The sequence below is a fragment of the Triticum urartu genome, chromosome 3A (genome assembly GCF_056163025.1).
Source record: "Triticum urartu cultivar PI428250 chromosome 3A, HENAU_Tu73, whole genome shotgun sequence".
Lineage (NCBI taxonomy): Eukaryota > Viridiplantae > Streptophyta > Magnoliopsida > Poales > Poaceae > Triticum > Triticum urartu.
Genome location: NC_141875.1, coordinates 308888605 through 308915871, shown reverse-complemented (window position 1 = coordinate 308915871; position 27267 = coordinate 308888605). Strand labels below are relative to the sequence as shown.

Here is a 27267-nt window from a genome sequence, read left to right as displayed (position 1 = left end):
CTGAGGAGAGGTTATGAGGGGCGTGGCGAGATAAGCAGTCCTCTTTGAAAACAGGAGATGGATTTGGAAGCAATCCAGACGTGAGATTTGCAACGTATCGACGTCCCTCGACCAGTGTGACGAATGCTTTCTATCTATATCTATACCTATTATTAAAGGAATAGGTATTCTTGGTTTGGCACCGCTTTGTTTCGTCCCATTTTGATGATTTATTTATGTATGCTATTTTTTGTTTACTCCGTTTACGCACACTACGAACGGAAAGAAAACTGGGACATACGTGCATACGAAACGCAAAAAACTAAACCAAGCGGGCCGGCCCATCGTATTCCTACCCCTGGGCATGGACGATATATTTTTTTTGCATGACCATTGCGTTACCGAGCTGGACCACGGACGAACATTTTTTTTCTTCCGGTCAACCGAGCAGCACAAAAAAAATGGTGTTGGGCATGAGTATCAAACTGCAGATCTCGTGAAACAAACGCCTTAGCAATAACCAACCGTGCCTCCTCACTTTATTTGAAATATATGAGGATCAACCCTCGTCACACCAGCTGGACCTGCTACCTGGGCCACACACCCATATTGGGCCTAGGCCTGCACTCTAGAAGTGCGCCCACACACTAGCGAACAAAAAATTGAATTGTGATCTTACGGTGTTACTTTTGGTGTTAATGCCCGTGAACATTTCGTGTTGAATAGTCCCACCTCGCTACCTTAAATCGATTCTCACCAATTCATACAGATTCATCATCGTTGCCTCGTGTGAGATAATTAAAGAGAAACCGTCACATGCAAGATGGGTTGGACATTGCACGCTGCATGATACGAATTGTGGGCTAAATAAGGGAATAGGTATTCTTGGTTTGGCACCGCTAAAACAAGCGGTAAGCGGCTAAGGAAATAATAATAATAATAATAATAATAATAATAATAATAATAATAATAATAATAATAATAATAGGGTAAGGAGTGGTTTTCGTTTGGAAATATATATTGAGAACGATGGACTTAACTTTGTGATGCCCATGGTTATGAAAGAGATAAAAGGAAAAGAAGAGGGTTAAGAGAAGAACCCGTGGAGGAGATAAAAGGAGAAATAAACTTAACTTGGATTCAGTCTAGCTAGCGCATAGTCGAGTACGGCTTGTCATGATGTACACCACAACCTAATAATAACAAATGGAGGTACTATAACATAATAGACGATAACCACTCCAACACTGAGGCACGGTTCTTGATTAATTTTTACAAACACAAATTAGATTTTCATTCAATGTGAGAGTACATTAATTTTCTCTTCCGCTGTAATGCATAGACATAGAATAATTTTGATGTATGAAAAAATAGTACAAATTACATATTCATTCAATGGGAGTGCACGTTAATTTTCTCACCCATTGCAAACTCACGGGCATTGATTAAATTTGATGGACAGAAAAAACTTTTTTTCATACCGAGGTAATATTCTTTCTTATTGCAAACCACGGGCATTTGCGCTAGTCAGATGTATGATAGGAAGCGTTTTCCCAAAGAGAAAAGAGACCCAAAGTTCTGCAAAACCGTCAGATGTAGATCTGACGCCCCACCTCTCCCACGTCACCGTCCACCCTTTCCTGCGGCAACGCGCCGACCAAACTACTCGACACAAACCCGTAAAAACACAGGCCGATCTCGGCTCGCCCATCGTGCCGATCTCGGCCTCCCGGCTCTCTCCACTCGCCTCAATCCCCAATGGCCGTCGACACCACCACCGCGGCGCCTTCCCACCCTGAAGGCGACGAAGGCGGTGAAGAGGCAGTGCGGCCGCTCCTCTCCGGCGCGCCCGCTGAGGTGGAGGATGAGGAACTGGACATCAGGTACGCGCCCTATGCGCGCCGTGATGCGTACGGGCCGATGGGCCGCGGGCCGCTCTCTGCGGCGCAGGTGGCACGGTTAGTGCTGGCGGGCGTCGTTCTCCTCCCGCTCCGTCTCGTCGCAGGGGTGCTCCTGGTCGTCGCCTACTATCTCGTGTGCCGTGTGTGTACGCTGTTTGTGGGCGGAGTGGGAGAGGGCCGTCCCCGCCTACAGGGGTTGAGGAGGGAGGCCGTGCTGCGTGCTGGCCGCGTGTTGTCGCGGGCAATGCTGTTCGTGTTCGGGTTCTACTGGATCCCCGTGTCCGATCGAAGCTTCCCCAATGCCGAGGTCAGTACGCGACCTTCCTCTGTCACATTGTAATTTATTTAGCCGATGTGTCCTGGCTGTTTCCCTACGTACAGTACTTGCTAGTGGGTCCCACATTACATGACTATGTCGTGGTTGGCGAACATGGCACTGGTTTGAAAGAGAGAGAATGTTGTGATACCGGGGTGTGCGTGACAGCGTAGGACTACAGATGTTCTGTGGTGCTGTAAGTTGTGGTAACTATGGTGAATCGCATAATGTGTGTGGCTATTTGCTAGGTGAGTACTCGCTACTAATCTGGTAATGTTTGCACTGCAGCATCTCTCATGTTGGCATGAGAACTGTTTTATACCTGCAGTCACGGGTTGCCGGTTTTGGTCTCTTTGTGTGTAAGTACATGCAAAATTTGGAACATGCAGTATGCGGTGATAAGCATTAGAATATGCTGCAAATGGACGAATGAATGTTCCTCCGGTAAAAGATAGTGCTTGGACAATTGTGGTTAAACTCCTCCATATGGCTTAAAGATGCTTGTTATAACCTCATATGCAAATTACAGTTTTATTGTGTTGCTAAGAAAAAGAATGTCCCTGCAGTTTGTTCCTGTGTAGATCCATTGGATCAACACTTCATCAAATTGGAAGTTGAATTGGTGTCATATTCCCTACATGTTAAGATCTATTTATGTATTCTAATTAAGCTTTATCGTAACTTGAAATTAGCAAACATGTCTCAGTGTGAAAGCTAAACTAAATGGTTGCAACATGTCTTGGATTCTTCATGTATGCAGAATGCGGAAGCTTAAATTGGTCATAAGTGTCTCTTTTCTTTAGAACCTCTTGGGTGGTATGTTAGTTTTGTTGGAAAAAATTGTACATAAAAAAATGCCAATTGTTTCCTGCGATCTTCTTCATGTACTGTCTTGTACAAGCATTGTATATCACCTCTCTTGTGTTATTGTGACCCATGATTAGGGGCAGGGGTGAGCAGGGGCAAGCCGCCCTGGGTCTCCTGATGCTAATAAGGGTACCACCCCCCTCCCTCTACTAAAATTGGTTTGGTTTTTAACTCGGGGAGTAGCCGGGGTCTCCTTACATAGATTGAGAGACCCCTGAATTAATCTGATCCATACGGGATAGAAACTCTATCTTTGGAAATTTTAATAGAAAGGCAGGGAGGCAGTGCGACCCTAGCTGTGCTGCCGACTGGCCTGGCGCTACATAGCGGTGGTCCCACAGCTTATACTGCTGCCCCCACATGACATGTGTCCATGCGACCGAACTATAATTTTGCTTCCTGGTTCCCGTGTCATGTTAGTATAATATTTTGTTCAGGATGTACCTAAAGATCACTATGAAGAACTGGAAAGACCAGGGGCGATTGTATCTAATCATGTGTCATATGTGGACATTCTTTATCATATGTCAGCTTCTTCTCCGAGTTTTGTTGCTAAGGTACCAAAGACAATGTTATTCATGTTGATACAGTGACTTCCCTGCAAAATTATTTTTGCACAATTACTTATAATTGTATGAACTTACATCTTCTTCAATCTAAATGCCTTGTTCGTGCTTAATTATTCTTTGTAGAACTCAGTGTCCAAGTTGCCGTTGATTGGTCTCATAAGGTAACTTAATTTTTTCTTATTAGTGTTTGTAGGAAGTGCCTTATTAAGACAATATGTGAAAAGATAGCCTTAATTGTTATATTCTTTTCACTTTAAAAGTTTTTGTGAGCTTAACATTTTCTATTTATGTCAATCTTGCATATAATATATTGAGGGTATTTCTCTCTCGATTGCAGCAAATGTCTTGGGTGCATTTTTGTTCAACGAGAATCCAAATGTTCAGATTCTAAAGGTGTCTCAGGTATGTATTGACATGCATTCATTGATGTCATTTGCAATCTTACTTGTTATTCTCAGTGTTCAAAAAATGTCCATTACCAAAATGCTTATTTTTGGCACTGATTCAAATATGCCATTGATTTTTATTACAACAACAGCAACGACTAAGCCTTTAGTCCCAAACAAGTTGAGGTAGGCTAGAGCTGAAACCCATAAGATCTCGAAACCAACTCATGGTTCTGGCACGTGGACACTGGCGGAGCCTCTTGGAGGCCATGTGGGGGGGGGGGGGGGGCATGAGCCCCACTTCCAAAATTGAAAAACTAATTTAGTACTAAGCGTTTCAGCCCAGCCCAGTATACACCCCTCCCTCCTAGGCCCCAGCCCAATGAACCGACAACCTCTCCCACAACTGATGCACGCTCGTCTCTCCTCCTTCTCCTTTCCCCAAATCGACAGAAAATTTTCTCTATCCCCCAAATCGCCATGGATGGCGCGCCGTCTTGGCTTGACTGCCAACCGTCACTTACCAGTCATCACTGCTGCCAGCCGCCGCTTACCAGTCACCACTGCTGCCAGCCGCCGCCGTCCGCCGACCTGACACTCGGGTTGGCGGTTGCCAACTATCTCCACCCTCTGCCCCTCCGGGCTGCTGCGCCGAGCGCCGGCTGCCTGCTGCCCCTTCTCCTTCTTGGTGTCGGGCGCTGGCTGCTGGCTGGTGTGCTCCATAGTCGCCTTTTGGCCAGTCCACTGTATTCTACTGTTATGGCTATAGAGCACTTCTTTTGGTCAGTCGCTATGGAGCACTCGATAATAGTAATTGTCCACAATACCAGGTATGTTGGTGTTACCATTTATCGGTGTGAACAAGCTATATAGATAGATGTATATAAGCTTTTTGTTCCAGTTTATGTTGTGAGGCTGTGAGCCGCATCTATTTTTGTGCGTATTTTGCTTTTAGTCCCCCCCCCCCCCCCCCCCCCCCCCCCCCCCGCGTTGCTCATCAGTTGTCACGCTCCGCCACTGCACGTCGATAGCTAACTTCCACGCACCCCTGTCCATGGCTAGTTCTTTGATGATATTCCAGTCCTTCAGATCTCTCTTTACGGACTCCTTATTTTCTTTGTTCTGCGGGGAAGATTCTTTCCAACATGGCATTATTTTGTTAATAGTTAGGGTTCAATATGTCTTGTAGCTTTCTTCGCTTTTGACTGAACTGTTCATACTATGTGTAGGCGCTGTAACTGAAAGGCTCCATGAGGTTTCACAAGACGAGAATTCCCCTATGATCTTACTCTTTCCTGGTTAGTGTACACTCATTTTTATGCATAGTGGTTGCTCATTTTATATGTGATTACTCATTATTGTTTATCAACATATTAGTCGGACGCTGATTTTTCAAACATGAATCCACGAGGGCCCATTATGAATAGTAAAATAGGAAAAATACTAGAAAAAATAATTAATTCTGTTTTGTTTTGTAACATACATGGTCGAATTCCACTCAAGTGTGAAGTTTCGCGAAGAAATGACATCCGTGGTATTTTAGAATCATGTTCACCTTTGTATTTTTGAATCCTTTATTATGTAATCATCCTATGTCTCGTCTTAACTTAGAACTATTTGAGTATATTATGATGAAAATATGCTTGATTATGTTAGCAACCTAACAGTGGGTCACCCGAGCTATTACCTCTCTCACGGATTCAATGGCGATTTAGGTACAAATCTGAGGATACATGAATTGGGGGGAAAAGAAGGAAGAAGAACAGCAGCCGCCGCCGCCGGTTTGTTGGTCCACTGGATGAGAAGAGCGTTACCTTCTCCCTAGTACTTGTAGTCTGTAGTGCTTGATGGTCTCCCGATGGGCCAGGCCCATGTATCGGTCCTGGGGCAAGCCAACGTATCAGTCAGGGTAGGGCTCCTGACATCCCTCCCTTCTTGAATTCGGCTTGACCCCAAGCCGACACCACCCAGAACCGCCCGGATCCCATTGCAATTGATGATGCTTGATTTGGTTGTAGTCACGACCGGAGCCAGAGTGGACTTCAACGAAGTAGTAACAGTGGTTGTGGCCAATGGGAGCCCCACCGAAGAAAGCGTTGAGGAAGTAGTCATTTTCAGCACAGTCGTGGTCGAAGCCGAGAAAGTAGTACTCATGGTCGACAGAGCCTTGCGCGAAGACAGCGGCGATGGTGATGACACCCCTCCCTTCTTGAAAATGATCCTGATTGTAGCATGTAGAGGGTGCCATACAGCTCATGTCCTGTGCTCTCTTGCTGACTACCAACACCATTGGAATCTTTGGCGATGGAAGACCAGAAGCTAGCATGGTGGGATCCAGCGACTTACGTATTTCGTCGGCAGGGTAGTCGACCCAAACAACAACCGGACCCTTGGTAAGATCAAAGGAGCAATCACAGAATAAAGAGTACCATCTTGGATCTCCCTCACTTGCAGCATGTATGTGCTCATGTCTGCATGCCTTGGTAAGATCAAAGGAGCAATCACAGAATAAAGAGTACCATCTTGGATCTCCCTCACTTGCAGCATGTATGTGCTCATGTCTGCATACGTCTGCATCAAGTTCAGGAAATGACAAATGTTGCCTCCCCAACCAAAAACCAATGGATGTATGAAGAAACCCAGGAGCAGCCGAACTAGTACACCCCAGTACTCGCAGTTTATACACGTTTAGAGCTGTGAGAAGGGCCATATTGACATTGCAGCGAGACTGCCAACTCCTCTGACCAAGTATATTCTCATTAGTTCCAGCAGCAGAAGGCCATAACTTCACACATTCATCAAAGTAATGCTGATGACTGGAGTTCCCAGAGGCATTGACTGCACTTGTATTCCTAAATGCTGCCATTTTTCCAACAAGGAACTCTGTATATGGAAATAAAGGCCAGTCAAACAGCAACATCAGCAGTGTCCTACTAGTGCTCATGTATACATGATTCACTCCGAATTCAGCATCTTCCCGTGAGTGCCCTATGCAGCAAGGATAAAATTGTATGCCATTGTAGTTCACTAGCTCCCTGTGAATTGCTTCTGGTCCAAAACAGGTAAGATAACTTGGTGTAGAAAGTGTTCCAAGACTCGATGTTTCCTGCACCACCATTTGGCTGCAACATTTTTGACTTAAGTGTTTAAATTCAGATGTTGCCTGATCCAGTAGACACCAAGACTGCCACTGTGTACCATATTGTTCAGAACTGCATTCTAGAGCAAAACAACCACTGCTTTGAAATTTTTCTTGCCTAAAAAATTGCCACTGCATGGATATGTTCATGGTCTGCATTGTGCCCTTCAATTTGTCAGGCCTAGGAAATTTACATGCAGTAGTATGCTCGAAATAGGCAAGCGGCCATTGTTCAAAGATGGTAGCTAGAGCAGAAAGTAATGACTCAAACTGTGTTAACTGAAGGCCAATACTGATCGAGAGATCCGTGTTCCAAGCACCCCAGTTCTTCACACTCCTAAACAAATGCACAGCCATGGTACCCCGAGCGAATTTACGCGGTTCAGGAGCCAGACAAGAATGATGCTCTATGAAGTATCCACTGAGATTGTACCACCGTTGCCATGTATTGTACACAAAATCTCCAATATGAAATAGTTTCTTCGGAGTAGGATTGCTAGTCAAGCCAATGCCACGCACTTGGACAGACAAAACGGATGTGCCCTGAACGACCATGTACGAAGGTCATGAACAGAAGTAGTCACCGAGAAGTTCCAATGGGCAACAGTAGAACGACATACCTCTGCTGGCACACCGATTGCAAACGACGGCCACGGAATGGGTCGAGTTTCCATTTCATCTGCAATAAGAGCTTTCCAAAATGATGGCCACGGCATGGGCCGCAGCAGCAGCCCCCTGGTGCCTTGTGTGCGGCGAGCCGTCCAAATCATGGTTCAGGAATGGCTGCTTTGAATCGACAGCTGAGAATATCAGAGGAGATGGAGTGGTAAGGAGCTCGTCCTCCATGGCCAGGAGCGCCCACAGGTTAGAATCACCGTTGCTAGCAGCGTGCATGAAGTCGGTGACGAGCACAGGTGTGGTTGCTGGGAGTAGAGGTGCCGTCATGACTAGCGAGCGAGCGACAATGTGACAGTGACTTGGTTCAGGCACACTGTCGAACAGGTCACAGGCGTCGTGGCGATGCAGTCAAGGGACGCATGGTGGGTAATCTCTAGGATCTCCTGGACCTTGATGGTTGAGGAGAAGAAGCTGGGGAGGACGGCAAGCTTGGTGGAGACTTCTGGAGAAGACGCCACCAATGGAGGTGCGGGAGTGGTGAACTTGCCGCCGATGGTGATGTTGACGGCCTGGGTTGCCGTTGCCACCACCTGGTTCTCCTCCTGGATTTCCACTCCGTTCGTTCGAAGGGTGGCTGTGGTGTTGTTGGTGCTGATCGCGGGATTGGGGTTGAATGCGGTGGTGGTGTCATGGACCTCCTCGGCGATGGTGGATGGAGCAGCCGTGGTTGCACGGTCGGTGTGAGACATGACCAGGGCAGAGGTTGAGGTAGCCGAAGCAGTAGCAGGGGAGGCAGCCTGATCGATACTCGAGGTAGCCTCGGCTGGACCGGCCGCACGTGCAGCCGCAAACTCGGACATGATACTATCCAGCTGCGCCAATAGCAGGCCGAGAAACGCATCATCTGCTCATCTGCGGTCATGGCATCCCACTCCAGTGGATAGACGAGGGAACGAGGAGCCTGCTCCGGATCGGACATGGTGCTGTCGCCGGTGAAAATTGGGGAATCGGGGGATATGGTGGTGGTGAAAAAATTTGAGGGAATGTTTACTGGCTCTGAGTACCAGATGTTAGCAACCTACCAGTGGTTCACCCGAGCTATTACCTCTCTCACGGATTCAATGGTGATTTAGGTACAAATCTGAGGATACATGAATTGGGGGAAAAGAAGGAAGAGGAAGTAGCTGCAGCCGCCGGTTCGTTGATCCACTGGATGAGCAGAGCGTTGCCTTCTCCCTAGTACTTGTAGTCTGTAGTGCTTGATGGTGTCCCAATGGGCCAGGCCCATGTACCGGTCCCGTGGCAAGCCCACATACCAGTCAGGGGAGGGCTCCTGACAGATTACGAGCTATAAGTTCTTGCCCATTGCTTCATTGTGCTCTTTCAGTTTTCAACCTCAACTTTGTCATGTTTGTAGCTCTAAAAATATGTCTTTCCTTTGTTTATAGTCCTGTTTTTTCTTCTTTCCTTAGAGGGTACTACTACGAATGAGGATGTTTTCAGCATCAAATTTGTTACGTTTGTAGCTTTAAAAACATGTCTTCTGTTTGTTTATAGTTCTGTTTTTCATCTTTTGTCAGAGGGTACTACTACGAATGGGGATTACCTTCTCCCATTTAAGACAGGAGCCTTTCTTGCAAGGGCACCATTGCAACCTGTAATTTTGAGATATCCTTACAGGAGATTTAGTCCAGCCTGGGACTCCATGGATGGGGTAAGCATCAATTACAGATCAGCATTTAATGGTAGTATATGAACTTGCAAGTAGGCGCGTATGCATGAGCAATGTGTGGGAACCTTCTATGTAGATTTTGTACGGCTTATTAATAATCGCAAAAAGAAAGAGTAGCATTTTGTCCCATGTAGGATCTTGCAGTGATTAGTTTTTCTCAAACTTCTTACACCTTTATTTTCCATGTTCAGCAAAGTATCATCTTCCATGTTGAAACAAGGCTGCTACTTTGTTACTCTAAAATTTCTCTAATTTGATAAATTGATAATCGTATGATGCAAGATGGATACATCGACATGTCTAGAAAGATACTCTTACTTCATATTGTGCATGACATAGCAATGGTTAGTGTTTTTTTTATCTTTGTACGCAAGAGCCCTACAATTATTTATGGTTACTATACTTACCAGAAGTATGTGGCATGTGAACTGGTAAACTCTGTTTCGGGTATATTTTATGTGTTGCGTGCATTTATATCTTCTATACTAACATATAATATAGTCTCTCGTCTTGATTAGTTTAATTTCTGAAACAAAAATGGCATTTTGTCTCATCCCAACTTGCAGGCACGTCATGTGTTTTTGCTCCTCTGTCAATTTGCAAATTACATAGAGGTGGTTCGCTTGCCTGTATACTATCCTTCTGAGCAAGAAAAGCAGGATCCTAGAGTCTATGCCAACAACGTCAGAAAATTGCTTGCGACTGAGGTATTCTTCATATTCCCTTAGCTTTAACATGCTTATATGTTCATTTAATAATCTACTGTGGTGTATGAACCTCGTTCAGGATTGTCACCATAAAACAAACCTTTTCCTGCAGGGTAATTTAGTTCTGTCTAATCTTGGGCTGGCTGAAAAGCGTGTGTATCATGCGGCACTTAATGGTAATAGTCCTCGTGCTCTGCATCAGAAAGATGATTGAAAGCCCTTGCATCACTCTCTGTACACTATCTGTTGAGGTGATTATAAGAATGTATGCCAACTTTAGCTGATCATGTGATTCATGGTTTCTCTGTTTGAGGAGTATGTTGATTGATGAAAACATTATACCTATTTTGAGATGAATTCCCTCCTTATACTACATTGTATAGAAACCATTAAACATTATAGTTCAATAATAATGTCTGGCATAATTGTTTTGCTTGTTCAATCATTGCGTTTTGGCTTCTTGGTTTCCCTGCTTTTGGCCCTTTCAAGAGCCACCATTTGCTTCACATAACTGAATCATCAATTATATTTTTTTCGGGGGAACTGAATCATCTACTTGGTCTTCCCTGCAGGACTGTTGTGTCAAAGCTAATTCGGATACACATGATGATAGTTTTACCTTTTGTCTTTGTACATCGTGAATTAAATTTCTCAGTGAGGTCAGACACCATGTACATGTGTGCGCCTTTGAAACAAACCTGAGTTAGGTCTTTGGGCCAGAAGAAATAGAGATAGACGGGTAAAAGTTGAAAACTAACCTCTGTTTATTTGATTCGGCATGTGATTTGTTTCATATCCACTAATGCGGCGTCCTAATTGAACTTCTGCCAGTGTGTATCAAATATTAGTCCTAAATGGGAACTTCTGCCACTGTGTATCAGATACTAGGCCTAATCGAACTTCTGCTTAGCTCAGTTGGTTATTCTTTTGATATTATTGTTCTATTTACAATAGAAGTCCCTCGTCAATGGAAAACATTTAGCGAATGTATGTTTGCTTTTTGCACTAGATCCTCAGTTTTGAACAATATCCCAGGAAAGCAGGAACCTAAACCCTCGACTGGATTATAAGTATTGCGAAATTAACCTTAAAGTTTTCGCCATGACAATTTCCCCAGCTATGTTGTGGCGTCTCAAAGATCAACTTTTAGGGTTGGCCTGAGGAACATGCACGAAAAGCGACCCAAAAAAACCATGTATTATGAGGTTTGGATGCAAGCGGGGATTAAGATGGTAGCGGCATTTCCTAAACGGCGTCCGTTGCGCCCGATACAGGCATCGGCGCACATCCCCCGCGCCGCCCTGGGCCGGCCCGTTTCCTTTTTTTTTCCTATTGAAATAGAGCAAAAATTAACGTACGTTAGGGTTGGCCTGAGGAACATGCACGAAAAGCGACCCAAAAAAACCATGTATTATGAGGTTTGGATGCAAGCGGGGATTAAGATGGTAGCGGCATTTCCTAAACGGCGTCCGTTGCGCCCGATACAGGCATCGGCGCACATCCCCCGCGCCGCCCTGGGCCGGCCCGTTTCCTTTTTTTTTCCTATTGAAATAGAGCAAAAATTAACGTACGCTAGCGAGGGATCGAACACTGGATGCCTGATTGAAAGTCGAGACAGCTAACCACCACGATAACAACGCCCCTATGCCCACAACTTTCTTTCTTCAGTTTTTAATCTTTATCTAGGTCGTTCGCTAGTTAGTTTCTAGGCGTTTTTTTTCTTGTTCCTTTTTCATGTTTCTTTTCTCATTTCCTTTTCTTTTTTTCTTTACTTAAATGCGTGAACTTTTTTTCAATTTCGGTGACCTTTTTTCGAATTCAATGAACGTTTATCAAAATCGATGAACTTTTTTTGAAATCAATGAAAAAATTTCAAATCCGTGAACCTTTCCCAAATCTGATGAACTTTTTCCAATTCCGATGAACTTTTTTCAAATCCGATGAACATTTTTTCCCAAATTCCATGAATTTTTTTCCAAATTGATGAACTTTTTCCGAAATCAATGAACATTTTTCAAATCCGTGAACCTTTTCCAAATATGATGAACTTTTTCCAATTCCGATGAACTTTTTTCAAATCCGATGAAATTTTTTCAAATCCGATGAACATTTTTTCCCAAATTCCATGAACATTTTTCCAAAATCGATGAACTTTTTTCAAAACCGATGAACATTTTTTTCAAAATCGATGATTTTTCTAAAAAAATTGTGAACATTTAAAAAAATGGTGAACTAGTTTTCAAAATTGATAAACTTATTTTTCAAAATCAATGAACTTTTCAACTATTTTTTTTCAGATTTTACGTTAATGTTTTCACTGAATAAAGGTTAACTAGCACTTTTTCCTAGCTACATAACAACAGAGCGTGTTTAGTCTACTGGTTCTCGCGTCAGGGTGGTTGTATTGCTCCAGTGCACATGGGTGATAGTGCACATGGGCGATGGTGAGCACACGAGTGATTGCCGTCAAAAAAAAGCACACGAGTGATGGCGAAGATCGCTAGAGAGATACTCCCTTTGTTCGAAAATACTTGTCATCAAAATAAATAAAAGGGGATATATCTAGATATATATTAGTTCTAGATACACCATTTTTTATCAATTTTGATGACAAGTATTTTTGGACGGAGGGAGTACGTTTCATGGCTTACCAGCTTTTGGCCATGGTGGCAGCCTAGGAGGAAGAATAGGGGTAGGTGAAAACCTAGCTAGATGGCTCTAGAATGTTGTGTCGTGCCCTTGAATCCTGTCCTTAAGCTAGTACTCCCTCCGTTCCATATCTAATGTCAAAAAACGTCTTACATTATTAGATGGAGGGAGTACACGGCTTGAGCCGGTCTAAGGTAGGCTTGCGTCGTTGAACTAGCTTGAATTAGGTCGTGCGCCCCTCCGCAACAGTTGCCACATCTGCTTGGATATTTGGCGATTGGTGACTGTCCTGGCTAGGGGGACTTTCACCACGTCGACTCCCGACCTGGTGGGCCGGGCCAAGGACCCCCATGTTGGTTTCGTCCTGGGACACTTCGGATGGTCGATGATGATTATGAAGAAGATCCAAAAGACTTGACATACACTCCAAGATGTTGGATCCGTTGAGAACTCTGTCTCCTCATGCATAGCCGACTACGATCTTGTAACTCTAGGACCCCTAGGCACCTATATAAACCAAGGGGTCGGGCTCGTAGAAACACATTACACTCGTGGTAGATCACCTGCACTTTGTACACCCCAACACGATAGTACAATCAGAAGCAAGACGTAGAGTATTATCTCCATGGAGAGCACGAACCTGGGTAAAACCTTGTGTCCTTGTTACCATCACTCCTAGACGCGTCGTGGTGGTGTCATGGACTATGGGTCACTCACGACGTCGTCTCCTGGCCAGGAGGGCTATCTAGGAAGTCCCTAGAAGCATCGGTTAGTCCAGTATAGAAGATATCAAGTATTCCATTTTCTTAAGGGGATGATTAGGCAAAGAATTAAGTAATTTGAGAAGCCTCCCCCAAGCTTGTGGGAGACTTTCTTCTTCAATTTGCACAAAGTTAAATATTTTCTATAAGACAGCTTGTTTCTTATGAGCAAGAAAATATTTTCCAGAGAAGTAATAAATCATATCCTGGGGACTACACACACAACTAGGAGCAAGAGTATTGCACCAAGTCTTAGAATCACCCTTTAGTGAGAATGGAAATAACTTAAGAATATAGTAGTAGCGAATTTTCTCATCATGAGCAAAAAGGGTGGCTATATCATTTAATTTAGTAAGATGTGCCACAAAAGTTTTAGTTTCATAGCCATGGAAAGGATTAGATTCAACCAAAGCAACTAACTCTGGTTCAACGGAGAATTCATAATCCTTATGAGGAACAAAGATATGTGAAGTTGCAAACTTAGGATCACATTTTATTCTAGCATTCAAGGATTTTTCTTTCAACTTGCATAGTAGTTTCTTTAGATCATCTCTATCCTTACAAGCAAGAAAGTCTCTAGCTACCTCTTCATCCATAACATAACCCTCAGGTATCTTAGGCATTTCAAATCTAGGAGAGCTAGGTCTAATAGGTGTTTCATAATTCTCAGTTTCAAAGACTTCATCGGTTTTAGTAATTTCATCAGTTTCAACATTCTCAATATCTCTAGCTCTAACAAGTTGTTCATCAATAAATTCAGCTAGTGGCACAGTCTTATCAAGCAAGATACTAGCATCATCGTAAGCATCATTCATAGCAGAAGTCGCATCATCAATAACTTGCGACATATTAGAATTAATAGTAGGCGGTGGTGTTACAAGTCTATTCAAAAAAGAAGGTGAATCAAGTACAGAGCTAGATGGCAGTTCCTTACCTCCCCTCATCTTCGAGGGAAAAATCTTGGTTATAGTATCTTTCAGTTTCTTCATAGTGATAAATAGATATAAACCCCAAGTGACTCAACAAATATAGCTATGCTCCCCGCCAACGGCGCCAGAAAAAGGCCTTGATAACCCACAATCATAGGGATCGCAACAGTTTTCGAAGGTAGAGTATTCAACCCAAATTTATAGATTTGACACAAGGGGAGCCAAAGAATATTTGTAAGTGTTAGCAGTTGAGTTGTAAATTCAACCACACCTGGAGATTAAATATCTGCAGCAAAGTGATTAGTAGCACAGTAATATGATAGTTTGATAGTAGTAGTAACAATAGTAGTGGTAACGGTAACATCAATAACAGTTTTGTAGCAGTTGTAACAGTAGCAATAGCAATAGTAACTTAGCAAAAACAATATGTAAAAATCTCATAGGCATTGGATCGGTGATTACGTTGGATAATATTAATCATAACAGTCATAACCTAGGGCGACACAGAACTAGCTCCAGTTCATAAATGTAATGTAGGCATGTATTCCGTAAATAGTCAGACATGCTTATAGAAAAGAACTTGCATGACAACTTTTGTCCTACCCTCCCGTGGCAGCGGGGTCCATAAGTAAACTAAGGGATATTAAGGCCTCCTATTAATAGAGAATCGGAACAAAGCATTAACACATAGTGAATACGTGAACTCCTCAAACTACGGTCATCACCGGAAAGTATCCCAATTGTTGTCACCTTGGGGTTTACGGATCATAACACATAATAGGTGCATATAACTTGCAAGATCGGACCACGAACATAGATATAATGGTGAAAACATAAACGGTTCAGATATTAAATCGTGGCACTCGGGCCCATGTGACAAGCATTAAGCATAGCAAAGTGATAGCAACAGCAATCTCAGAACATAGTGGATACTAGGGATCAAGCCCAAACAAAACTAACTCGATTACATGATGAATCTCATCCAACTCCTCATCGACCAGCGAGCCTACGGAGGAATTACTCACTCCTGGCGATGAGCATCATGAAATTGGTGATGGGGATGTTTGGTGATGACGAGGACCGAAGACCCCCCTCTCCGAAGCCACGAACGGGCTCTAGATCTGGCCTCCCGATGAAGAACAGGAGGTGGCGGTAGCTCCATATAGTAAAATGCAATGAAACTTCCTCTCCTATTTTTTCTGGTAGTTCTGCTAAAAACAACGTCAGTCCGGGTTAGTTTCACTCAAATCATGCAAATTAGAGTCCAAAACAAGCGCAAAAGCATTAGGAAAAGTAGATATGATGGAGACATATCAGTGGGCGGGGAGCAGACTATTTGGAAGAGACATCGAGTGTGTGTGAGAGAGGGGTGCGAGAGAGATAGAGGGAGGGAGGGAGAGAGAGAGAGAGGGGGGGAGAGGGGTTGTTTGTGTGCGGAAGTGGCGTATATATAGGGAGACAAGGTTGATGTTGTTCGATAGTGACCTATGTACGGAGACACAAGGAAAGCGAGTCATCATGTGCGTGATATAGACTTCATGAGAGGTCTAGAATAGATGGTGGAGAGAACAGCATGCGAGATTGAGATCGATGATATGCCAGGGAGCTATGGAAAGAGTCACGACATATAAGTATATAGGGAAGGAGCTGGGCCGGGTCCGCATGTGGGAGAGAGACAAAGAGGAGAGTGGTGCACAAGGAGATAGAGGGTGCTTGTGTGTAGTAGGGGTGGTGAGTGAGGTGTGTATCAATTAATGTGAGAGAGATAGAGAGATGGTGAAGAGTGTGCGAGAACCACATAACTAGGGAGATAGACGTTGGGGGCAACATTTTGTGTGTATGAGAAATATACACTGCTATATAGTGTGAGTGCTTGGGAAAGAGAGATGCTGGGAGACCTAGAGAGTGGGGGAAGAGGTGTCTGCATGCCCGAGAGACAAAGTGATAGGGACCATATTGGGGTCCTGACTTAGAAGAGATAGAGGGGTTAATGTGTTCCTGTGTTTGTGTCCGGGGGAGATAAGGGCTTGTGTGTGGGGGGGAGTGGGGGGGGGGGGTGGCGGGGTTCACATAAAGAGTGAGGTGTCTATATCTTAGAGACATAAGCGTAACTGAGATATATATGGTTAACAGTGTGTGCACTCATGCTTGATCAATTTTTTTTCACTGTTTTGACTATGAAATAGCGATACTTTTGAACATGTGTGCTATACTTTGAAGTACCAGAATTTCAAACCTAAGATTGGAAATTTGGAATTCGACTCCATTATTAGCTTTTGTAATTCATTTAAATAGGGGTACATTTTTTAAGCCGAGATATTGTGATTTCATATATCAAACCTAGAGATATACACATACAGTCATGTTCAAACCTTATAATCATCCACTTTATTCATACACATACACAATTTTGTTTTGGTAATCATATTTAGGATAAACACATTCGGAATTTTGTTTGAATTGGAGCATATGATGCTATTGGCTTCCACAAGCTCAATGATCCATATTTGAATTGAATGGACAATCTAAGTTTCGAGTTGGAGACATTGATTTTCGGAACTTTCATAAATTCTTGGCCATGATATCATAGTCGGACGTATGAGCAAAACACTTAATTTCAGCCGCCAAAAGATTTCAAACTTCCCGCTGACATCGAAATATCTCGCGCCTGAAAGTTTAGCCCGGCGATATTCCTGTTTTACCCCTGCCACATGAATAGAAAAGGGTTGCTTTGGTAACTTCATTGTTTTCCCCTCTTTGCCCCCAGCATTCTTCCCAAAACCCCTCCCATTCCCCTCCCCGCCACCTTCCCCCCAAACCGAATCTAGTCCTCCGCCGCAGCGTTGGACCTCAGATCCCACGGGATCTACCTTCCGCACCTTGGAACCCCAACTACCAACTCACCACTACACCGGAGCTGCTTCAGCGACTGGCTTCTTCACCGCTATAGATCTCCTTGACCACCATCATGGTCCACCGCACCGGATCTGCTTCACCGGGGCCCTCGCCCACCATTGTGTAGGACCTTCACCGACTCCCTCGTCCACCACATCGCTGGCCCTTCATACAAGCCCTCGTCTGCCGCAACAGATCTTCCTCACTGAAAGCACTATCCACTGCATCGGATGTGCTTCACAGACGCCTTCGTCCACTACACTGGATCCGCTCCACGGACGCTGTTGGGGGAATTACCCGCGGTTAAACCCGTCTCATGACATTAACTCATCTCTGGACTTAAGCAACCCTATTAAGTCCTCACTAAACTTCAGCAGCACTGTTAAGTCCTCTCTGGACTTAAGAAACCCTGTTAAGTCATCTCCGGACTTAACCGACCATCTTATCCCGCCATCTTAACCAGCCATCTTAACCTGCCATCATAACCAGCCATCTTAACCCACCATGATGAGTCCCAGAGATGAGTCTTGGAGATGAGTCCTGAAGATGAGCCCCCGGCGGGTAAGCCGCCCGGAAGATGAGCCACCTGGAGATAATAAGCCTAGGGTTAAGAAGCCCACGGTGAGAAGCCCACGATAAGAAGCCCGTAGTGAGTCACCCATGGTAAGAAGCCCGCGATAAGAAGCCATAATAGGTTAAGTCATAATCCTACTAGGACTCTACATGTAAGCCGCCCCTTCAACTTATATAAGGAGGGGAAGGGCACCCCAAGAGGGACAAGTTTTCAGATAGACAGGTCTTTGATAGACAAGTCTCGAGACAGATGTTTTGATAGGTCTCGAGGCGGACATTTTGACAGCTCTTGAGACACGAAGTGAAATAACACCCTTGTAACCGTGAGCATGATCATCATCAATATAATCAAGCAGGATGTAGGCTTTTACCTCGACCGTGAGGGGCCAAACCTAGGTAAAACTCGCATCTTCTCGATTCCGATCAACCCCGTTCAAGCCACCACTTAGTTGTGATGGCCTCACGACTAAGTTCTCACACTAAGTTCTCACACTAAGCCCTCGTCTGCCGCAACAGATCTTCCTCACTGAAAGCACTATCCACTGCATCGGATGTGCTTCACAGACGCCTTCGTCCACTACATTGGATCCGCTCCACGGATGCTGTTGGGGGAATTACCCGCGGTTAAACCCGTCTCATGACGTTAACTCATCTCTGGACTTAAGCAACCCTATTAAGTCCTCACTAAACTTCAGCAGCACTGTTAAGTCCTCTCTGGACTTAAGAAACCCTGTTAAGTCATCTCTGGACTTAACCGACCATCTTATCCCGCCATCTTAACCAGCCATCTTAACCTGCCATCATAACCAGCCATCTTAACCCACCATGATGAGTCCCAGAGATGAGTCTTGGAGATGAGTCCTGAAGATGAGCCCCCGGCGGGTAAGCCACCCGGAAGATGAGCCACCTGGAGATAATAAGCCTAGGGTTAAGAAGCCCACGGTGAGAAGCCCACGATAAGAAGCCCGCAGTGAGTCACCCATGGTAAGAAGCCCGCGATAAGAAGCCATAATAGGTTAAGTCATAATCCTACTAGGACTCTACATGTAAGCCGCCCCTTCAACTTATATAAGGAGGGGAAGGGCACCCCAAGAGGGACAAGTTTTCAGATAGATAGGTCTTTGATAGACAAGTCTCGAGACAGATGTTTTGATAGGTCTCGAGGCGGACATTTTGACAGCTCTTGAGACACGAAGTGAAATAACACCCTTGTAACCGTGAGCATGATCATCATCAATATAATCAAGCAGTATGTAGGCTTTTACCTCGACCGTGAGGGGCCAAACCTAGGTAAAACTCGCATCTTCTCGATTCCGATCAACCCCGTTCAAGCCACCACTTAGTTGTGATGGCCTCACGACTAAGTTCTCACACTAGGACAACTGTCGTGACAAAACCACGAGAGTTGGTGCCCATCATGGGGCCTGCGCATGGTGGTGTTGAGTTCTTGAGAGGCAGCCCTTAGAAGGATCGAGAAGCTCATGATCGGTTGGGTTCAGATTTTAATGGGTCCAACCCTCAGTAACGACAGCGACCCGCCGTACTACTGCCTGCAGGCGTGTCGTCAACATGGCATCATACGCGTGGTTGAAAGAAGCACTGTCTCATGACAAGCAGTCGCAAAAATAGTGAGATTAGGGTTGCACAGTGCCCTGCCCCTATGAACAAATGATCCATTAAAGTTCGGTTGAAGTCACCATTGGAAGAAAGAATTTTTTCTCTCTTACAGTACCACGCATGCACTACGACAGTCGCAATCAGGCCAAGAAAAGGAAGAAGCGAGAAGTGATACGTCTCCAACGTATCTATAATTTTTTCTTGTTCCATGCTGTTATATTATCATTCTTGGATGTTTTTCAACCATTTTATAGCAAATTTATATCATTTTTTGGGACTAACCTATTGACATAGTGCCTAGTGCTAGTTGTTGTTTTTTACTTCATAGAAAATCAACACCAAATGGAGTCCAAACGTAGCGAAATTTTTTGGAGAAATTTTCTAGACCAGAAGACAGCTGTTGGGCCAAATAAGTACCAGAGGAGGGCTCCGAGGGGAGCACAACCCACCTAGGCCTGCCTAGGGGCCCAGGCGCCCCTTGCTGGGTTGTGTCCACCTCGGCCGCCTCCCGCACCGCCTCTTTACTCTATAAATACACCAGAAATCCAAAAACCCTAGGGGAGTCGATGAAAGACAATTCCAGCCACCGCAAGTTCCAGAACCACCAAATCCAATCTAGACACCATAACAGAGGGGTTCATCATCCTCATTGCCGCCCCTCCGATGATGCATGAGTAGTTCATTGTAGACCTACAGGTCCGTAGGTAGTAGCTAGATGGCTTCCTCTCTCTCTTTTGATTCTCAATACAATGGTCTCTTGTAGATCTATTTGATGTAACTCCATTGCGGTGTGTTTGTTGGGATCCGATGAACTTTGAGTTTATGATCAGATCTATTTTATCCATGAATTTTATTTGAGTTTTGATCTCTTATATGCATGATTACTTATAGCCTCATATTTCTTGTTCGAATCTTTGGTTTAGTTAGGCCGACTAGATCGATTTTTCTTGCCATGGGAAGAGGTGCTTTGTGATGGGTTCGGTCGTGCGGTGTTCTTTCCCAGTGATAGAAGGGGCAGCAAGACACGTATTGATCGTTGCCATTAAGGATAACAACATGGGGTCTATTCCTACATGAATAGATCTTGTTTACATCATGTCATCGTTCTTATTGCATTACTCCTTTTTTCCATGCACTTAATACACTAGATGCGCGGTGGATAGCGGTTGATGTGTGGAGTTATAGTAGTAGATGGAGGCAGGAGTCGGTCTACTAATCTTGGACGCGATGCCTATATAATGATCATTGCCTGGATATTGTTATAACTATTTGAAGTTCTATCAATTGCCCAACAGTAATTTGTTTACCCGCCGGATGCTAGTTTTCTCAAGAGAAGCCACTAGTGAAATCTACAACCCCCGGGTCTATTCTTCATCATATTTGTTTTCCGATCTATTATTTGCCGCTTTTATTTTTAGATCTATTATTCCAAAACCCAAAAATACCTTGCTGCATTTTTTTGTTATTTATTTCATTTCGCGTTTATTCGAGTTCTATTTATCCAATCTACTAAAACCAATCTATCTTTTACCCGGGAGGGATTGACAACCCCTCTTACGCTTTGGGTTGCAATTATTTGTTCTTTGTGTGCAGGTACCGTTTACATAGTGTTGCTTGGTTCTCCTACTGGTTCTATAACCTTGATCTCATCACATATCATCTCCTTGCAATTAAGAAAGGATCTCTGGCGCTGTTGCCAAGGAGACATCATCAACATCTATCAGGTTTCTAATCACAAATCTCAGCTCCTTGCAATTTAAATTATTTACCATTTTCCTCCCATTTTCATCTCCCCCACTTCACAAAAATTTGCCGTTTTATTCACCCTCCTTTTCATTCGCCGTTTTCTCGTCAGATCTATTTTTGTTTGCGTTCTTGTTTGTCTAGTCATGATGCCTCAAAGAAAATATTATGATGTTCCTTATCCCAATATTTTGCTTGAAATTGAGAAAATTACTAAGGAATATATGACTACACAATTTGAGCACAATAAATATTTTACCTAGGAACTTAAGGAACACTCTGTTGTGTTGGATGCTATAACAAAACAACTTGATGATATTAGTAGAGAAGTTTGTAATCTCCAATCTAAGTATGCTTTTGCTAAAAGTTTGCTAGGAAAAATTTCCGATGCACAAGCTACCCTAGTGAATCAAATGGCTGCTAAACCAATCTCGTTAGAACATAAAAATGATGAAGATCTTAAAGTGATTGGTGTTTCTTCTATTGATTCTTTATTTAGTAAAATTAAAATTGATGATAAAGGGACTGAAGAAGAGTCACCTTTAGTTAGAAGGCGTCCCGATAATTTGGAGGGTGAAAATCTTGTTGAAAAAATTGATAAAAGTGGGTTTGGAGAGGTCAAAACTTCCCACTCTTTTGGATTACAAAGACTTAAATTATGATAATTGCTCTTTGATTGATCGTATTTATTTGTTGGAATCCATGATAAATTCACCCCATGCTTATGAACAAAATAACGCTTTTACTAAACATATCATAGATGCCATGATGAAAGCTTTGGAAGAATAGTTGGAATTAGAGATCTCAATTCCTAGAAAATTACATGATGAATGGGAACCTACTATCAAAATCAAGATTAAAAATTATGAGTGTTTTGCTTTATCTGACTTTGGTGCTAGTGTTTCCACAATTCCGAAATCTTTATGTGATGTGCTTGGTCTTACCAATATTGAAGAGTGTTCTTTAAATTTGCACTTGGTGGATTATACTATTAAAAAGCCTTTGGGAAGAATTAACGATGTTCTTTTTCTTGCAAATAGGAATTATGTTCCCATAGATTTTATTATTCTTGATATTTATTGCAATCCGTCTTGTCCAATTATACTTGGTAGACCATTTTTACATACTATTGGTGCCGTGATTGATATGAAAGAAGGCAATATTAAATTTCAATTTGCACTAAGAAAGGGTATGTAACACTTCCCTAGAACAAGAATTAAGCCACCATATGAATCAATCACGAGGGCATCCTATGGATCTAGAAATAAAGACGACAATACTTAGATCTATGCTTTATGCCTAGCTAGGGGTGTAAAACGATAGCGCTTGTTGGGAGGCAACCCAATTAATAAATTTATTTTTGCCTTTTTCTTTCTGTTCTTGAGTGTTTGCAAAATTATGCCTCTATTATGACTGTTTTTATGTTTAATTAGTGTTTGGGCCAAGCAAAGCCCGTGGGATCATGTTGGGTGATAGTTGATTTGATCTTGTTGGAAAACAGAAACTTTTGCATCCAATAAAATAATTTTGAAACATCACATAGGCGACGAAAAATTCTGAATTTTTTACACATGATTGATATACAAATTTCCTACGTTGTCCTAAGTTTTTAGATTTTTTGGAGTTACAAAAGTATACGAAGTTTTTAGATTGCTACAAACTGTTATATTTTTGACAGATTCTGTTTTCTTTGCGTTGTGTGCTTATCTTGATGAATCTATGGACTTAATAGGGTGGTATAAGCAATAGAAAAGTTGGAATACAGTAGACATAATGCAAAAATAAAATATGAATGGGTTTGCAACAGTACTTGGAGTAGTGATTTGCTTCCTTATACTAACGTATCTCACGAAGGTTTTGTTGAGTTTTGTGTGATTGAAGTTTTCAAGTTTTGAGTGAGATCACGATGGATGAAGGAACAAGGAGTAAGAAGAGCATAAGCTTGGGGATACCCCATGGCACCCCAAATTATTATCCAAAGATAAACAAACAGCTAATCTTGGGGATGCCCCCGAGTGGCATCGCCTCTTTCTTCTAACGACCATCGGTATTTTACTTGGAGCTATATTTTTATTCGTCACATATCATGAGTTTTGCTTGGAGCGTCTCGTATGATATGACTCTTTGCTTGTTTTGCTTTTTAGTTTGTGTCATCTATCCTTGCTGGACACACCTATTTGAGAGAGCCAAAATTATGCTATTATTTGTTAGAATTGCTCTTTATGCTTCACTTAAATTTTTTGAGCTATGGAATTGCTGTAGTGCTTCACTTATATCTTTTGGAGCATGGTGTGCTTTAGTATTTTTGAAGAAATGCTATCGTGCTTCACTTAGACTTATCTGAGAGTTAGTAAACTTTTGAAGAAATTCTCTCATGCTTCACTTATATTATTTTGAGAGATGAAAATTTTTATGCTCATGTTCTTCACTTAAATTTGTTTGAGCTATCAATATCAACATATGAAACTAGTCCTAAAGTGATAGATATTCAAGAGGGATATAATAAAAACTTTCATGAGGATCATTGGACAAAAAAACTTGATTCCTTGTAATACTTTTGCGATATGGTGATAGTGATATGTGAGTCATGTTGATGAGTAATTATGCTTTAGTAAGAATATTGGTGTTAAGGTTTGTGATTCCTTATGCAAGCACGAAAGTCAATAGTTATGCAATGAAATTACATCCTACTTGTGGTGCATTATTCGGTGTTAGTTATGCTTGATGCTCATTTATGTGATTTTTCGTTTCTTGGTTGGATGCTTCTCAATCTTTTTGCTAGCCTTCCCTTGTACTAAGTAGGAATACTACTTGTGCATCCAAAGTCATTAAACCCAGTTTTTCCATATGGGTCCACCATACCTACCTATATGCGGTATTCTCTTTTCGTTCTAAGAAAATTTGTATGTGCCATCTCTAATTTTCAAAATAATTTCCTTTTTGTGTGCTCGTACCGCTCATGAAACGGTAGGGGTGGCTAATATTTTTCCATGCTAGATGTGTTATTCTCAAGATGAGTGTTTATTCACTTGTCATTGCATGAGAGTAAGGCAAAGGTATTAGGGATGCCCAGTCCCAAAATGAAAAATGAATTTACTTTATGTTGTCAAATAATAAATTCCTTGGAAAGTGTTGGTATGGACGACACCCGTGGATACGGCTAGCCATGGAATGTGAAAGTATGGTGGAAAAAGGAATAACCTTTATTTTCTGTTTGGGAACCGCCTATGATATATCTAGCATGGAAAGTATTGGGAACTACTCGATCATTTTCGTTGACAGGAAAAGCTTGCCACCCAAAATGTTATGTCTCTATCTTTTTCGCTTTGAGCTCTGGCACCTCTACAAATCCGTACTTCCCTCTACGAAGGGCCTTTCTATTTACTTTATGCAATTTTTTATTTTATTTGAGTCTCCTTCTTCTCTTATAAAGCACCAACTAAGGGGCACTATGATCGTACTTGAGCATTGGGTGTAGCTAATATGCGAGTGTGCTTCATGAATGGATCAATGATTGAGATGATGGGCTAGGGATAACTTGCTTTAGTGTTGATATTTTGAAAGACATGGTTGCTTGTTGATATGCTTGAGTATTGAAATCTTCATGACAAAACTAGACTATTTATTTGAATCATATAAAATTCCAAATTTTCATGCTACAAAAAAACAATATGTGATGAACATGTTAGGCAGCATTCCACATCAAAAATTCTGTTTTTATCATTTACCTACTCGAGGACGAGTAGGAATTAAGCTTGGGGATGCTGATACGTCTCCAACGTATCTATAAATTTTTATTTTTCCATGTTGTTATATTATCATTCTTGGATGTTTTATATACATTTAGTAGCAACTTTATATCATTTTTTGGGACTCACCTATTAACTTAGTGCCCAATGATAGTTGTTGTTTTTTGCTTGTTTTCTTACTTTGCAAAATATAATGATCATTGCCTGGATATCGTCATAATTATTTGAAGTTCTATCAATTGCCCAACAGTAATTTGTTTACCTGCCGGATGCTATTTTTCTTGAGAGAAGCCACTAGTGAACTCTAACGGTCCCTGGGTCTGTTCTTTATCATATTTGCTTTCCGATCTATTCTTTGCCGCTTATATTTTCAGATCTATTATTCCAAAAACCCAAAAGTACCTTGCTGCAATTTTTTGTTATTTATTTTATTTCATGTTTATTTGAGTTTTGTTTATCCAATCTACTACAAACCAATCTACCTTTTACTCGGGAGGGATTGACAACCCCTCTTACACGTCGGGTTGCAAGTATTTGTTCATTGTGTGCAGGTACTGTTTACATAGTGTTGCTTGGTTCTCCTACTGGTTCGCTAACCTTGGTCTCATCACTGAGGGAAATACCTACTGTAGTTGTGCTGCATCATCCCTTCCTCTTCGGGGAAAATACTGACGTAGACACGAGCCATCAAGAAGTCTCAATTAATATTCCAAGTCAAGAGTGAGATCCAGCTACGACTCGGGGCAAAAACGGCCATGACCCGGGGCAAAATATGACCGGACTCCTTCGCATCTACCTGAAGGAAATATGCCTAGAGGCAATAATAAAGTTGTTATTTATATTTTCTTATATCATGATAAATTTTTATTATTCATGCTAGAATTGTATTAACCGGAAACTTGATACATGTGTGGATACATAGACAAAACACAATGTCCCTAGTAAGCCTCTACTAGACTAGCTCGTTAATCAAAGATGGTTAAGTTTCCTAGCCATAGACATCTGTTGTCAGTTGATGAACGGGATCACATCACTAGGAGAATGATGTGATGGACAAGACCCATCCGTTAGCTTAGCATAATGATCATTAAGTTTTATTGCTATTGCTTTCTTCATGTCAAATACATATTCCTTCGACTATGATATTATGCAACTCCACGGATACCGGAGGAATACCATGGGTGCTACCAAACGTCACAACATAACTGGGTGATTATAAAGATGTTCTACAGGTATCTTCGAAGGTGTTTGTTGGGTTGACATAGATCGAGATTAGGATTTGTCACTCCGAGTATCGGAGAGGTATCTCTGGGCCCTCTTGGTAATGCACATCATGATAAGCCTTGCAAGCAATGTGACTAATGAGTTAGTTGTGGGACGATGCATTACGGAACAAGTAAAGAGACTTACTGGTAATGAGATTGAACTAGGTATGAAGATATCGATGATCGAATCTTGGGCAAGTAACATGCCGATGACAAAGGGAAGAACGTATGTTGTCATTACGGTACGGTCGATAAAGATCTTCGTAGAATATGTGGGAACCAATATGAGCATCCATGTTCCGCTATTGGTTATTGACCGAAGAGGTGTCTTGGTCATGTCTACATAGTTCTCGAACCCGTAGGGTCCGCACGCTTAACGTTTGATGATGATTTTGTATTATATGAGTTATGTGATTTGGTGACCGAATGTTGTTCGGAGTCCCAGATGAGGTCACAGACATGATGAGGAGTCTCTAAATGGCCGAGTGGTAAAGATTCATATATAGGACAATAGTATTTGGACACCAGAAGTGTTCCGGGGGTACCAGGTACGTATCAGGTCACCGGAAGGGGTTCCGGGCAACCCCCGGCAAGCTATATGGGCTTAATGGGCATAGGGAGGGACAGACCAGCCCACAGGGAGCTGGTGCGCCCCTCCACCAGGCCGGCTAGCCCTAGGGAAGGCAAGGGAGGAGGGCTAGCCCCTCTTTCCTTCCCCTTCTCAAGGGATAAAGGAAGGGGGGCACCTCCTCCTTCCTTCTCCTAGTGCCAAAACAAGGAAGGGGGGGGGGAATTGGTGTGGCACCCCAAGTATGATTCAGCCTACTTGGGAAACCCCTGGCTTCCTCTTCCCCCCTCCAACCTATATATAT

At 42.7% G+C, this 27267-nt stretch overlaps 1 protein-coding gene across 4 annotated transcripts; it reads left to right on the top strand.

Annotated features, from left to right (window-relative positions):
* The first annotated feature begins 1508 nt into the window (after window positions 1-1508).
* LOC125543812 (lysophospholipid acyltransferase LPEAT1) lies at window positions 1509-11145 on the top strand. 4 transcript variants are annotated; one of them, XM_087546993.1, is made up of 9 exons: window positions 1509-2187; window positions 3501-3620; window positions 3756-3793; window positions 3970-4034; window positions 5248-5316; window positions 5734-5799; window positions 9356-9489; window positions 10074-10214; window positions 10327-10656. In XM_087546993.1, the coding sequence occupies exons 1-9, from the start codon at window positions 1738-1740 to the stop codon at window positions 10426-10428; spliced, it is 1185 nt and encodes a 394-aa protein (XP_087403119.1). In that variant the 5' UTR covers window positions 1509-1737; the 3' UTR covers window positions 10429-10656. The 4 variants fall into 4 exon arrangements, with proteins under 4 accessions (XP_087403119.1, XP_087403118.1, XP_087403117.1 ...); XM_087546992.1 differs by lacking the exon at window positions 5734-5799 and adding an exon at window positions 10787-11145 and having other exon boundaries at window positions 1524-2187; window positions 10327-10390; XM_087546991.1 differs by lacking the exon at window positions 5734-5799 and adding an exon at window positions 10787-11145 and having other exon boundaries at window positions 1524-2187; window positions 10327-10465.
* The last annotated feature ends 16122 nt before the right edge of the window (window positions 11146-27267 follow it).